At 42.9% G+C, this 14,743-nt stretch overlaps 1 protein-coding gene across 15 annotated transcripts in view; it reads left to right on the forward strand.

The window, feature by feature from the left end:
* The window catches only part of tnikb (TRAF2 and NCK interacting kinase b), a 39,629-nt gene extending 25,575 nt beyond the window's left edge, over positions 1 to 14,054 (forward strand). For 10 of the 15 annotated variants that reach the window (XM_056433592.1, XM_056433593.1, XM_056433599.1 and 7 more), the window contains 12 exons: positions 305 to 486; positions 578 to 689; positions 1,381 to 1,521; positions 1,975 to 2,089; positions 3,379 to 3,561; positions 3,643 to 3,786; positions 4,355 to 4,489; positions 4,724 to 4,824; positions 4,920 to 5,069; positions 6,182 to 6,341; positions 8,805 to 8,944; positions 11,557 to 14,054. In XM_056433592.1, coding sequence (XP_056289567.1) covers positions 305 to 486; positions 578 to 689; positions 1,381 to 1,521; positions 1,975 to 2,089; positions 3,379 to 3,561; positions 3,643 to 3,786; positions 4,355 to 4,489; positions 4,724 to 4,824; positions 4,920 to 5,069; positions 6,182 to 6,341; positions 8,805 to 8,944; positions 11,557 to 11,640 — 1,647 coding nt within the window. In that variant the 3' untranslated portion in view covers positions 11,641 to 14,054. Of the gene's footprint in view, positions 1 to 304; positions 487 to 577; positions 690 to 1,380; positions 1,522 to 1,974; positions 2,090 to 3,378; positions 3,562 to 3,642; positions 3,787 to 4,354; positions 4,490 to 4,723; positions 4,825 to 4,919; positions 5,070 to 6,181; positions 6,342 to 8,804; positions 8,945 to 11,556 lie in introns of those variants that run through there. The other 5 variants (XM_056433596.1, XM_056433597.1, XM_056433598.1 and 2 more) reach the window with 3 other exon arrangements.
* The last annotated feature ends 689 nt before the right edge of the window (positions 14,055 to 14,743 follow it).

Below are 14,743 nucleotides of genomic sequence, written 5' to 3' on the forward strand. Positions count from 1 at the left end.
AATAATTATGAATAGAATGAAATACGATATATATAAAATGAAATACAATATATAATTTATCAAAAAAGATTGATTTAAACTAAATATTTAAAAAGAATAAAATATAACACTGTTGTGTACAGTATTGATACAACATAATAATATAAATTGTGTATTGAGAGACCGACACATTTATTTGTAAAGCTTGTGTGGCAAAATTTATTTATTTTGCATGCAAGTAAACAACAACAACAACAACAAAAAGACCCCCTGGTTCAGCAGAGGCCTGTCTGTGACCCCGTGGTGGTCTCCTCCGCCCTCCCAGGACCTGACGGCTTTGGCCAAGGAGCTGCGGGAGCTGCGGCAGGGCGAGGAGGCCAGCCGGCTGCCTGTCAAGGTCACGGACTACTCGTCCTCCAGCGAGGACTCGCACAGCAGCGAGGACGAGGAGGGAGAGGGCGGGGCCAACGACGGCAGCGTGGCCGTCAGCGACATACCGCGCATCATGTGAGTGTTACACACACACACACACACAGGCTTGGGTTGATCCCCAACCGGCTTCCCGGTGTTTTGGGATGAACTGTCGTCTCTCCTTCAGGCCGGCAGCGAGTCACGGCGCCGAATCCTTCGGCGTGTTGGGAGGTCACGGCGACGGCCACGACGACTCGTACGGGAACAGCTCCCAGGACGGCACCTTGAGGATGCGTGAGGTGAGTCTGACCTTTGACCCCTCGACCGGTTTAACTGGTTGCATGTTCGCCTGTCCGGTAAAAGATTCTGGACTTCTGATTGGTCGGTTGACCATCCGGCTGGATGTCAACACTGTGTTGCTCGGTTGAATTATCTGATTTTGTTTATGTATTTTTATTTGCTTATTTCCAAACTGCGTTGACAGTGAGTTGTTCAATTAATTTGGTATTACTTTTAGCTTTAAAAAAAATATTTTTTACAAAATAGAACAGTCCAATTACATAAGACCTAAAAACAAGGCAATAATAGCATTAATAATAGTATTAATACTTTAGCAAATGGTGTCTCTAGATTTATATATATATACTGTATACAGTATACATGCATGTACTTAACATATATATACATATATATATATATATATATACTGTGCATGTACACAAAAAAATATTAAGAGAGAGAAAATATATTTTCTAATTTTCTATTTTCTTTTGCGAATTTCTTCATTTTCCGTCTCGTCTCAAATTCGCCAAGAGAGAGGCTTTTACATTTTGGAGCAGATCCGAATCGAGGAGCTGATGCACAAACATCGTTTTTCACATCCGAGTTCTCCGAGCCCGTGGGTTCCGTGTCGACCGGCTCCCAGTTCCTCTCTCCTGTCAATCACAGCCCCGCTGCACAGTAGCCCCGCCCCTCTCTCTCTATTTCCAGAAGCACGGCAGACGGAGGCGGAGCTCCGCCGCCAGCAACGGCTTCCCCGGCAACCACGCCAATCTCTTCCCCGCCGACGGCAATCTCCCCGATCTGCTGCAGCAAAGCCCCTCCCCCCTGGTCTCCCCGGGCGACGCCCAAGTAGGTGGAGCGGCACCCAATTGTTTGCCCCTCCCCGCAACCCCCCACCCAACTCCATGCCTGATCGTGATAGACCAGCACCCTGTCACCTGTCCCCCCCCCCCCCACCAGTCACAGCCCACACCTTCACCAACTGAGTCTCTATCAGGGTGGGAACAAACATGGACTTCTTCCCTCCCTTGCTTCGCTCGTTATCCCCCCCTACACCCCACCCCTACACACACACACACACTTCCCTCTCTCCGTTTCCCAGCTTCTGGTCCAGATCCCCAAAGTTTTTTTTCATCATCGAGACTCAAGAAAGAAACTAAAAAAGTGGCGAACGCGTCGATGTTTTTGTTTTTATTTCAACAGTTTTCCTGTTTCTTCTCAAAATTAACGAATGTGGCCAACTGTGATCTGTGATCTGTGATCTGAGATCTGTGATCTGAGTTCTGTGATCTGTGTCTGCAGTACGCGATGGGAGGCAGCGGAGGCTCCAAGTCTTCCTTCACTCCCTTCGTGGATCCCAGGGTGTACGGGACGTCCTCGACGGACGACGACCACGACGACAACATCTCGGCCTCAGGTAGGTTTGACTCACCTGAACCTGGAACCTCACGGCATGAATATGAAGGGCTGAAGGAAAACCACATTCTGCAGCTCAAAATTTAGATGATCTCTATTTAAAGACATACGGCAAATAGTTGTTCAAAAGTATTATTATATATTTAAGATGTTTTTTATTATTTTTATAATTACTATTATTATAAATATATTTATTTTTATGTTATTATTTATTATTATGGTATTTATTTGTATTGTATTTTTTCGTGTATTTTTTGTATTTATTCACTATTAATATAATATATTTTTTAATTGTACTATTATTATAATTATTATAAATTTAAATTTAAACTCCACACCTCGTGGAAGGACTCAACTTCCTGTTATCTCAGGTTGCTATGCTTCCTGAAAGCGGTGGTGGAATAAATATATATATATTTATATACAGGACTGTCTCAGAAAATTAGAATATTGTGATGAAGTTCTTTATTTTCTGTAATGCAATTAAAAAAACAAAAATGTCATGCATTCTGGATTCATTACAAATCAACTGAAATATTGCAAGCCTTTTATTCTGATTTATTGCTGATTATGGCTTACAGCTTAAGAAAACTCAAATATCCTATCTCTAAATATTAGAATATCATGAAAAAGTATACTAGTAGGGTATTAAACAAATCACTTGAATTGTCTAATTAACTCGAAACACCTGCAAGGGTTTCCTGAGCCTTGACAAACACTCAGCTGTTATAAATCTTTTTATTTACTTGGTCTGAGGAAATATTAAAATTTTATGAGATAGGATTTTAGAGTTTTCTTAAGCTGTAAGCCATAATCAGCAATATTAAAAGAATAAAAGGCTTGCAATATTTCAGTTGATTTGTAATGAATCCAGAATGCATGACATTTTTGTTTTTTTAATTGCATTACAGAAAATAAAGAACTTTATCACAATATTCTAATTTTCTGAGACAGTCCTGTATACATAAATCTAAATAAATACATCAATACTGCAGTATAAATTAAAGTAACTTCTATTTCCATGTTATGCAACTGTAAACTTGTGTTCCACCACATCTCAGAAGTAAATAATCTACCTTTTTAGATAAAGACATTACTTCATGTTGAGCTAAATTGTTAGTATTGTATCAGACCCCGCTGCAGTAAAACACTACCGCCTTTGTCCACAGGGAGCGCCAGAATCAACACCTGAAAGTTCCTCTTAGAGACTTGAAATAAAAAATAAAAAATCTTCTCTCTTTATAATTCACCTGCTGAAAACCTTCTATTCACACCATTGTTGTGCCGCAGCGCTGTTGACCGACGAGCTGCTGAAGCACGAGCACGACCAGGAGCAGGCGGGGCTCAACGAGGCGAGGAAGATCTCCGTGGTCAACGTGAACCCGACCAACATCCGGCCGCACAGCGACACGCCCGAGATACGCAAATACAAGAAGCGCTTCAACTCTGAGATCCTGTGTGCGGCTCTGTGGGGTGAGGGGTCCTCACAGCGCAGGTATCATCAGTGTGTCCCCACGGCGTGGGTTAAATAAACACGTGTGTGTGTGTGTGTAGGAGTGAACCTGCTGGTGGGGACGGAGAACGGCCTGATGCTGCTGGACCGAAGCGGTCAGGGAAAAGTTTACAACCTCATCAACCGGCGGCGCTTCCAGCAGATGGACGTCCTGGAGGGGCTCAACGTGCTGGTCACCATCTCAGGTGAGTCCCAGGTACACCGAGTACTGCGCTTCAGGCCAGCTACTTGTCCTTCACATTCTATGCAACTTCATACATCTCAGAGGTACATATTGTTGTTTTTACTGTACTACAGCTAAGAGGTACCTATTGTACTTTTAACCCAGAGATACATATTGTACTTTTAACTCAGAGGTACATATTGTACTTTTAACTCGACTGAATCTCAGAAGTACATATTGTACTTTTTACTGTACTTCACCTCAGAGGTACATATTGTACCTTTTACTGTACTACATCTAAGAGGTACCTATTGTACTTTTAACTCAGAGGTACATATTGTACTTTTTACTGTTCTTCACCTCAGAAGTACATATTGTACTTTTAACTCAGAGGTACATATTGTACTTTTTACTGTTCTTCACCTCAGAAGTACATATTGTACTTTTAACTCAGAGGTACCTATTGTACTTTTAACTCAGAGGTACCTATTATACTTTTATGTAAACAATCAGTCACTCCGCTGAGCGGCGGCCCTGCAGCGTGAAGCCGAGTGTTTCAGACTCGATGTCGTTCCTTTCCTTCCCACCAGGGAAGAAGAACAAGCTGCGTGTTTACTACCTGTCCTGGCTGAGGAACCGGATATTACACAACGACCCCGAGGTGGAGAAGAAACAAGGCTGGATCACCGTGGGGGAGCTGGAGGGCTGCGTGCACTACAAAGTCGGTAAGGACACTTGTTTATGTGCGTTACGGGGACCTAAACATGTTCACACACACGCATTGTGGGGACTCAGCTACAGCGTGGGGACACAGAGTTGGGGTTTGGGCTGCGGTTGATTTCCTCTCTGTATATTTTGATTAAATGTTATTTCTACCAAATTTAAAGTTTACAAAGCAACACACGTCTGTTTTATTTGTGGTCGAGCGTAATCTGATGAAGTTCGCTCTCCTCCTGCAGTGAAGTACGAGAGGATCAAATTTTTGGTGATCGCTCTGAAGAACGCCGTGGAGATCTACGCCTGGGCGCCGAAACCCTACCACAAGTTCATGGCCTTCAAGGTGAGACCCCGAGTGTTGACGAGATGTAAACAACAACAACAACAACAACCGTTGTTGACCTCAGAGTGTGTATTCACGGCGCTGTCCGTCCTCAGTCGTTCACGGAGCTGCAGCACCGCCCCCATCTGGTGGACCTCACCGTGGAGGAGGGCCAGAGGTTAAAGGTCATCTACGGCTCCAGCGTCGGCTTCCACGTCATCGACGTGGACTCTGGGAACCCCTACGACATCTACATCCCCTCACATGTATGTGTGCGTGTGCGTGCGTGTGTGCGTGTGTGTGTGTGTGTGTGTGTGTGTGTGTGTGTGTGTGTGTGTGCGTGTGTGTGTGCGTGTGTGTGTGTGTGCATGTGCGTGTGTGTGTGTGTGTGCGTGTGTGCGTGTGTGTGTGTGTGTGTGCGTGTGCGTGTGTGTGTGTGTGTGTGTGTGTTTTTCTATATCATCAGAACATGTTACTTTAATATTTACGTTTTAAACGAGACGTAATGAACGAGTGAGTGGATGAAAGAGTATTGATCGGCGGCCTTGACGAGTGAATGAGAACAATATTGATTGGTTCTGTCAATGTTTGAATGAGTGAGGGAACGAATGGATGAGAACGTTATTGATCGGCATCCTTAATGAACGAGTGAATGGATGAAAAAGTATTGATTGGCGGCCCTGATTAGTGAATTGATGAGAAAATTATTGATCCGCAACCTTGATTAGTGAATTGATGAGAACATTATTGATTGGCTCTCTTACTGTTCGAATGTTGTAGTGAATGCATGGATGAGAAGGTTATTGATCGGCTGCCTTGATGAGTGATGGATTGATGAGAAGGTTATCGATCGGCTGCCTTGATGAGTGATGGATTGATGAGAAGGTTATTGATCGGCTGCCTTGATGAGTGATGGATTGATGAGAAGGTTATTGATCGGCTGCCTTGATGAGTGAATGAATGGATGAGAAGGTTATTGATCGGCTGCCTTGATGAGTGATGGATTGATGAGACGGTTATTGATCGGCTGCCTTAATGAGTGATGGATTGAGTCAGTAAATGAATATGTGAATGAAGCCTGCTCTGACCCCAGTAAGTGATGGATGGTGGAGATGTGACCACAGCGCCTCACGCTGCTTCTGGCAGTCGTGAATCACGCCGCGTGGCGGGAGACTCCATTGTTGCAGCAGTTTCTTCTCAGGGTGGGGCCGGTGGGGGAGGGTTAGGGAGGTGGGGGGGGGGGGCAGCAGGGTGGGAGGGTCCAGACCCAACCCCCCCCCACACCTCCCGGCCACCTGTAAACTCACGGCAGCTCCTGATCCACCTGCCCAAACCCCCCTCCAACCCCCCCCCCCCCTCCCGTGTGTCGCCCCGGCAGATTCAGGGTCAGGTGACCCCGCACGCCATCGTGGTTCTGCCCAAGACGGACGGCATGGAGATGCTGCTGTGCTACGAGGACGAGGGCGTCTACGTCAACACCTACGGACGCATCACCAAAGATGTGGTGCTGCAGTGGGGCGAGATGCCCACCTCCGTCGGTACGTCAACCAATCAGCTCGCTTCTCCCCCTGACCCCCCCTGACCTCTGACCTTCTGTACGCGGTGTGGGCCGATCATCTTTTCACCCTCACTCCTCCACCTCCTCCGTTCAAAGCAACTCTCTCTCCTCCTGCCTCCTGCTTTCAGTCACTCCTCTAAACGAGAAGCCGGCCTCGCCTGTGTCATGACCTGCTCCACAGGAGTGCCACAGGGTTTTTTGGGTGGTTGAACAGACTGTTGAAGTATTATTTGGCGACGTGATGAAAACATACGGAAACTGAACCGATCACTGCTTCATGAAACAACCAAGAACCTGCTCGGGGCTTTTATTTTGGTAAATGAAGGGGGAATAATATCACACGATATTATCATAGTTATTAGCAAAACATATATAATATTGGCCGATATTTGTGTTTTTTATAGAATGCTCATCATGACAACAAATATCAAACAAAGGAGAAAAAAGGTGACAAAGAACAGAGATCTTTAAAATCATGTTATGCCACATTGTTACATGAATTTAATATATATATGTATATATATATATACATATATATATATATACATGTTAAATACATTTTTCACAACTCTTAGTATGACGTAAATAAAATGACATAAGTGCATAAAACACGTCCCAAATGTAACTTTAGAATACCTCAACGACTCATGTGTGTAATTAAATATATATATATATATCTTTAATGTATATTTTAATATATATATATATATATATCTAATGTATATTTTATAATATATATATATATATATATATATATATTGGTGTACCAATCATCACATGAAAAAAGCGTGCAAAATCACATTGAACAAAAGCTAAATTTGAGTTTATTCCTTATTTTCAAATAAATAAATACAAAATAAGATTCACTTTATTGCGCTTATGAAATGTGACTTCAGAGTGAGCTATGATTGAATTAAAAAGATATTAAAGATTATAGAGAAGGCGTTCTCATGAAGCAGTGACGAGTGGAGAGTTTCTCTCTTATGTTCTCATCACTTCTAACAGGTGAGTCGACCAAATATTTACAAACCAACAACTCAGAATATCTCTTGAATGTGAACGTGTTGAACATCCATCAACCTGCATGAGCTGATCACACACACACACACACACGCACACAGCATCTTTTTTTAAATACAATACAGGACTGTCTCAGAAAATTAGAATATTGTGATAAAGTTCTTTATTTTCTGTAATGCAATTAAAAAAACAAAAATGTCATGCATTCTGGATTCATTACAAATCAACTGAAATATTGCAAGCCTTTTATTCTTTTAATATTGCTGATTATGGCTTACAGCTTAAGAAAACTGTAAAATCCTATCTCATAAAATTTTAATATTTCCTCAGACCAAGTTAAAAAAAAGATTTATAACAGCTGAGTGTTTGTCAAGGCTCAGGAAACCCTTGCAGGTGTTTCGAGTTAATTAGACAATTCAAGTGATTTGTTTAATACCCTACTAGTATACTTTTTCATGATATTCTAATATTTAGAGATAGGATATTTGAGTTTTCTTAAGCTGTAAGCCATAATCAGCAATATTAAAAGAATAAAAGGCTTGCAATATTTCAGTTGATTTGTAATGAATCCAGAATGCATGACATTTTTGTTTATTTAATTGCATTACAGAAAATAAAGAACTTCATCACAATATTCTAATTTTCTAAGACAGTCCTGTATGTGTCTATGTTGTGTGTGTGTGTTTGCTTGTTCTTTATGAATATTTGTTTTAATATCCTTCGCGTTCATCCTTGATTGCGTGAGCTCTAAAACAACTTATCAAAAAAATTATAATAACCAAGAATAAATTGGCGTGTATCTCAGTTAACGCCAGGAGCTCGAGCAGACCACGGATGGACCTCGGATCTCGTGATCCGAGCCGACCGAAGCCTCCGTGAGGCGTGAGGTGTGTTCTCCATCCTCCTCTCGGTCCTCCGTGTCGGCGTTATCAATATCCTGATTGATTGGTTGTGTGTTTGCTGTGTGTCATGCACCATCTCCTGTTAACATGTGTGTGTGTGTGTTTTATTAATTATTTCACGACCCAGAGACCAGAGTTTCTCACAGCCAAGCCCGGCCTCGCCCCCTCCCCCCCTTCCATGCCCCACGCCCCCCCACCACTCCCCATTTACTCTCCTAAAAAACTTTATTTGAAGCTGGGGCTCAAACCGCTGTCAGTCAATGGCCGCATCCAACAGAAACCCGGCGAGCTTCCTGTCCACGCCGTCCTGACTCCAAGAGTTCAGAGGTCGCGATCGTTCAATTCAGTCAGAAACTGCTGCAATAATCTCCCTGGAGGTGTGACTGGCTTGGGTGTGAGACTGGTGCTGAGTCTTCTCCTGTCCAATCCCCCTCTGTGTGTGTGTGTGTGTGTGTGTGTGTGTGCGCGCGGGCCTGTGTGTGTGTGTGTGTGTGTGTGTGTGCCCTTTCCTGTCCCTGCAGCCTACATCCACTCCAACCAGATCATGGGCTGGGGAGAGAAGGCCATTGAGATCCGCTCCGTGGAGACGGGACACCTCGACGGAGTTTTCATGCACAAGCGAGCTCAGCGACTGAAGTTCCTGTCGGAGAGGAACGACAAGGTGAGTCTGAGACACCTGGACGCGTCTGTCCCTTTAAGACACGGACAACTTCAGGGATTTCCTTCAATGAAGGAAGTGACGAAAGAAAGTGACGTGACGGAGTGACGTGACGGAGTGACGTGACGATTAAAACGTGACGATGCAACGTAAAGATGCAATGTAAAGATACAACGTAACGATACAACGTAACAATACAACGTAACGAAACAACGTAACGAAACAACGTAACGATTAGGGCTGTCAATCGATTAAAAAAAATTAACTAATTAATCGCACATTTTGAAATTGCGATTAATTAATCGCGATTAATCGCGATTAAAAGGGTATTTTTCTTCGAAAGACTAAATCTTCTAAATGAACGAGTAATCCCTCCAGACAGCGTGTATTTTAGACACTTGTTTAATTGTATTCTTTTTTAAAGACAAAACTTCACACAGAGCTGTGTTTTCAAAGAGGCTCCTACCTATAAAGTGTCAGTGAGGTATTTAATATTGTGGATGATAAATTGTTTCTTCAGTGAAACATTCAGATTAGTAAGAAAAGGTGTATTAGAGATTGGTCCTGTCATCTTTAACACTGAACAGCAGCAGAACCAGTGGCCTTGGTAAACTGACAAATATGTAATGTTAACCCTCTGGAGTCTGGGCTCATTTTCTCGATTTTACAAACACATGTAAATTCACCTTTTAAAGTCTTTTGCATGTGACACATCCCAGTGTTTCCCCCACCATTCTATCAGGGTGAGGCCCCGCCCCCCTGTCATGTTCTCTATCGCGCCAGATTACAGCAGAAGTAATGTACGGTTCTTTCCTTAAAGACGTGTTTGTTCTTTATTAAACTAAACGTCTGTTGTTGGTCGTCTCTACAGCAGCATGTCATTCTGTCTCCACGTGTCGGTCACTCTTCTCTCTCCGTCCCGCGCGCCGCAGAGCTCCATGCCGGCATGTGTGCGCGCGCATCGGGGCGGAGAAAAAAAAAAACGTCCCCTTCACCTTCCGCCCCGCGTCACCGACACGTCGCCCTCTGCTTCTCTGTGAATATGGAGGAGCAGACGGGAGGAAGGAGGCGGACTGCCGCGGCTTGACACTCACAGGAGTGCAACAACTCCAACGCACACCGGAAGTCAACAAAGTTGCGTTAATTGCGTTAAAATATTTTAGTGCGTTAACGCGGCCAAATTAATCGCATAGATTAACGCGTTAACGCTGACAGCCCTAGTAACGATACAACGTAACAATACAACGTAACAATACAACGTAACAATACAACGTAACGAAACAACGTAACGAAACAATGTAACAATTAGGGCTGTCAGCGTTAACGTGTTAATCTATGCGATTAATTTGGCCGCGTTAACGCACTAAAATATTTTAACGCAATTAACGCAATTTTTTTCTTTTTTTCTTTTTCTTTTTTAAACCGCGGCAGTACGGTTTGACACTGTTTCCGTTTTTAAAACAATCATTTCTCCGCGAAAATAAGGATCATAAATCAGTTAAACTCGTGGATGAATCAGTCGGGTTTCCTCCTGCTCCTCCTTCCTCCCGTCTCCCCCTCTGATACACAGAGGAACGGAGGGGCGACGTGTCGGGGGACGCGGCGCGGAAAGAACTCACACGAAACCTTCACCGTGATTTGTCAATCCGTTTGTCTGTCAACATTTCGGTAAAAAAACAACCAATGAACACTCAGTAAATCACAAAGGACCTCCCACCTCACCGGTTAGGCTCATTTAGCAACCTGTCAGTCAGAGAACCAGAGAACACGGCGTGAGGACAATGAGCCTCATTTCAGAGCTGAGATTGTTCTGGAATGTTTGATGTATAACACGTGGGGGTGTGTCACATGCAAAAGACTTTAAACGGTGAATTTAATTTATTTTGTAAAATGTATAAAATGCCCCCAGCCTCCAGAGGGTGAACGTGACATATGTGAATGTCAGTCAGTTATCAAGGCCACTGGTTCTGCTGTTCAGTGGTAAAGATGACAGGACCAATGGGGTCTCAATATACTTTTTTTTTTTTACTAATCTGATGTTTCACTGAAGAAACAATTTATCATCCACGATATAAAATACCTCGCTGGCACTGTATATGTAGGAGCCTCTTTGAAAACACAGCTCTGTGTGAAGTTTTGTCTTTAAAAAGAAGGAAAACACTTTTAAGCGCGATTAATCGCGATTAATCGCAATTAATTAATCGCAATTTCAAAATGTGCGATTAATTAGTTAATTTTTTTTAATCGATTGACAGCCCTAGTAACAATACAACGTAACAATACAACATAACAATACAACGTAACGAAACAACGTAACGAAACAACGTAACGATACAACGTAACGATACAACGTAACGATACAACGTAACTCAACAATGTAATGTCCTTCTTGTGTTCTTATAAATCAAGTTTCAATTGGACCAGGCATTATTATTGTCCTTTTCTTTGTGGTGGTACATATTAAACATCTTTGAAGGGTTCAGAGTATAAAACTTTTGTTTTTGTAAATATTTTACATTTAATTTGATAATATTTGTTGAGCTGATGCTACACTGTCTTTCAATAAATGAATAAATAGATCACATCAGGTTCTTTAACGCCTCCTCGTCCTGCAGGTCTTCTTCGCCTCGGTGCGTTCCGGAGGCAGCAGCCAAGTCTTCTTCATGACCCTCAACAGAAGCTCCATGATGAACTGGTAACCTTCCTCCTCCGACCCACGACAACTTCATCTTCTTCTTCTTCAGTCTGAACATCACCCCGACGTCAGGAGAGACGGAGGACAATCTGTGTGTGTGTTGTGTGTTTGTGGAGGAAATCAACGAGCTGCTGAACGGGCGATTGAGCCCCCCCCCCCCTCCCTGTAAAGATACCCTCCGCCTGTAGGTGGTGCTGCAGGCCTCATGGATGGTTTCACTTCCTCCACCTTCCCTGGCCAGATGGTTGATCTCCAGGATCTCGATCCAGGCTTTGAAAGGAGCTTTTCTGACCTCCCCATTGGACCTGGACGGGTCGCCGTGGAGACGTTCTCTGTAGCACATTAGTGAGTCCTCACCGGGTGTTCACACTGCGAGCGCCACCCGAAATCCTCTTCTACCGCTCTCGTGTTGTAGTGGTTGTTGACGTAGCATCGACGAATGGAGGACTTTGGATCGTGCTCACCTGAAGTCAGTTTCAAAAGGTTCCTAAAGGAACCAGTGGACTTTTAAAGAACCGGTGAAAAGCCCTTTCGGAACCCTTTTCGCTCACACGAGGCCACGGCCGAACACTTTGACCTCAAGGTCACTTTGTCGTGCAGTTGAAGAGCGACCGACGGGGCCGCGGATGACGAGCTTCACCCATCGGACCGTCTGGCGAGCCTCAAACATGGATGTGTACAGTCGTCACGCAGAATTTAGACTTTCTTAGACCTTCAAAAAAAATAGATTTTTGTTTATTTCATATTCATGAGTTTTACAGAAAGAAAAAAAGAAAAAGAAAAAAAAGAAGAAGAAGTGGACACACGTCGTCTTGAAGCTTTTTGAGATGTTGAAATCGGCTTCTAAACATCTCGTAGAGCACCTGAATCGAAACCGACGTTCTCCAGACTAACATCTCGTAGGAAAACCTTTCAGGCTCGTCGGATGTTTTTCTTCGAGAAGTCTAGAAACCACCAGGAGTAGTGGCGCGTCGTCGCCCCCTACAGTCCGGGAGGACTCCATGACGCCATCGCTCACAGTGGGAACACTCCTTTTCCAAAGAAAAGAAAAGAAAAACCACATCAAAGCAGCGAGAGAAACCAGACATGTCGTATCATCCCGGCTCTGAAAGAGGGTTGTAGATGTCGCATCGTCATAGCAACGCGACGACAGAAGATCTTCGCGCAGTTCTGTCGTTGCCAACCTTCTGGAGTTTTTTTTCTTCCCGCGCTTCGTTTGGTTTCTCTAAGCTTCTTCCCCCCCCCCCCCCCCCCCCCGCTGTGCGTACGCTGTAAATATCTCAGCCGAGGACGCTGAAAAGAAGAAAATAATAATGATAACAGGTTTTTTGGGGAGTCACGCTGATGGGAAGGCACTTTTTTTTGTGACGAGCGAAGACTTTCACTCTTTCTCTCCGTAGTTCATCGCTGTTTATTGAGTTGTGCATTTTTTTGTTGTTGCATTCTTTGCATGGTGACACACGTTGTTCCTGTCGTCACTCGTTATGAATCGTACTTTTTTACGGCAATACGCGGACGGGTCCGGACGAGGCCCCAGGAGGTTTTCTTTAGTTTTGAGGTTGTTTTATTTCATCCTCTCACAACACTGAGCTGTAAAGTGAATGTTTTTAGAAAAGCATTTATCTCACGATTAAGTCAAGATCGTACACTGGATGATTTACAAGTTTACCATTCGATTTATATTTGAGTTTGTTTTGTTGTTGTTGTTGTTGACGTTGATGCTCACACTCCAGACGGAGCTCGGCATCACTTTCGAAATGGCGTTCTTCTATTTTTATTGATTATTTTTCGCCGGGTTGGCGACGGTCTCCGTAAACACTGACGATGTGGGACGGTGATGGAGAGAAGGAAGAAGTTCACTTCTTACCGGAAGTTTCTTTTCTTCATTGATCCTCCGTTGAAGGTGGGATCTGAAGCCTTTAATCAGCACCCCGGGGATAAAGGTCAGGAGGGTCAGTGTGAGAGACTGTAGATTAAAAAAGAATAAAAAAAGAATATATATATATATATATACTGTAAGAATTTTCGTTATATCTTACTGATTATTTTAGAGAAAGACAAACAAAAAAACTTATTAAAGCTTAGTTGTCTTTCTACACAATAGAGAACAATAGCTATCAGAATTTCTAAAAACAAAACAAAAAAACAATGTTTTTATCGTGGTATTATTTGTAATTTGTATTTCAAATTTTTGTACGTATCGAGACTGTGAACGTATGTACGGCTGCGGCCTCCGAGCGTGTGTGTGTGTGTGTGTGTGTGTGTGTGAGCGCGCGCGCAGGTGTGTGACGTGCATGTGAGCGTATGTTTTCACCGTGTCTGAATCCTTGGAATCAGTCAGACGACCTCAATCTGGTGACGCACATCTGTGATGTTGGAAACTCTTCAAAATAAATGTCCTCTCCTTGTACAGCATCACTTCCTGTTTCACTCTCGTTTTTCTGGATCGTTAATGACACTTAAACTCATAAGAAGTAAAAACACAGTCTGGTTCATTTATACGGAAAAGATCAATATGAATGGAAAAAGTAACATCTCTATATTATATATTTATAATATACATTTTAATTTAATCCTCCAGGTACAAAACTAAATGTTCCTATTCTGACTTGTTTGTGCTCCAGAATATAAAAGCTTGTTTCTCTGATAAATAAGTGTTGGTGCTCCCTGTGAAGGAACCGATGAGAAGGTTCCCGCGAAGGTTCCTGCATAGTGGAAGATTCCAACGCTCTTCAAACGTCACACAGCAATAGACCTCCAGACCTCATTAAATGTCCTATTAAATTAAAGTGTAGGTATTAACTTTCCACTATTGTTTAGTCCACTCAAAGTGTATTTTAAATACATGTGCTAAATTGAAATAAGCTATGTTTGCACTTTAGTATATTAAAGTGTAATGTTGTACTTATACTAAGTGTACTTTTTGTACTAAAATGGCATACATTGAAGTTAAGTACATGCAAGTATACCTTCCTGTTTACTAATTACTGTGGGGCCCTGAATCATCCATCTAACATATTAACATTTGTTTATAACCAACCAGCTGGTTAAATTAAGCATTATTTTATATAAGTTTGACTCAATTTTATTAAAGTATAATGCTGCCA

Source organism: Pseudoliparis swirei, chromosome 16 (assembly GCF_029220125.1).
Source record: "Pseudoliparis swirei isolate HS2019 ecotype Mariana Trench chromosome 16, NWPU_hadal_v1, whole genome shotgun sequence".
Taxonomy (NCBI): Eukaryota; Metazoa; Chordata; class Actinopteri; order Perciformes; family Liparidae; genus Pseudoliparis; species Pseudoliparis swirei.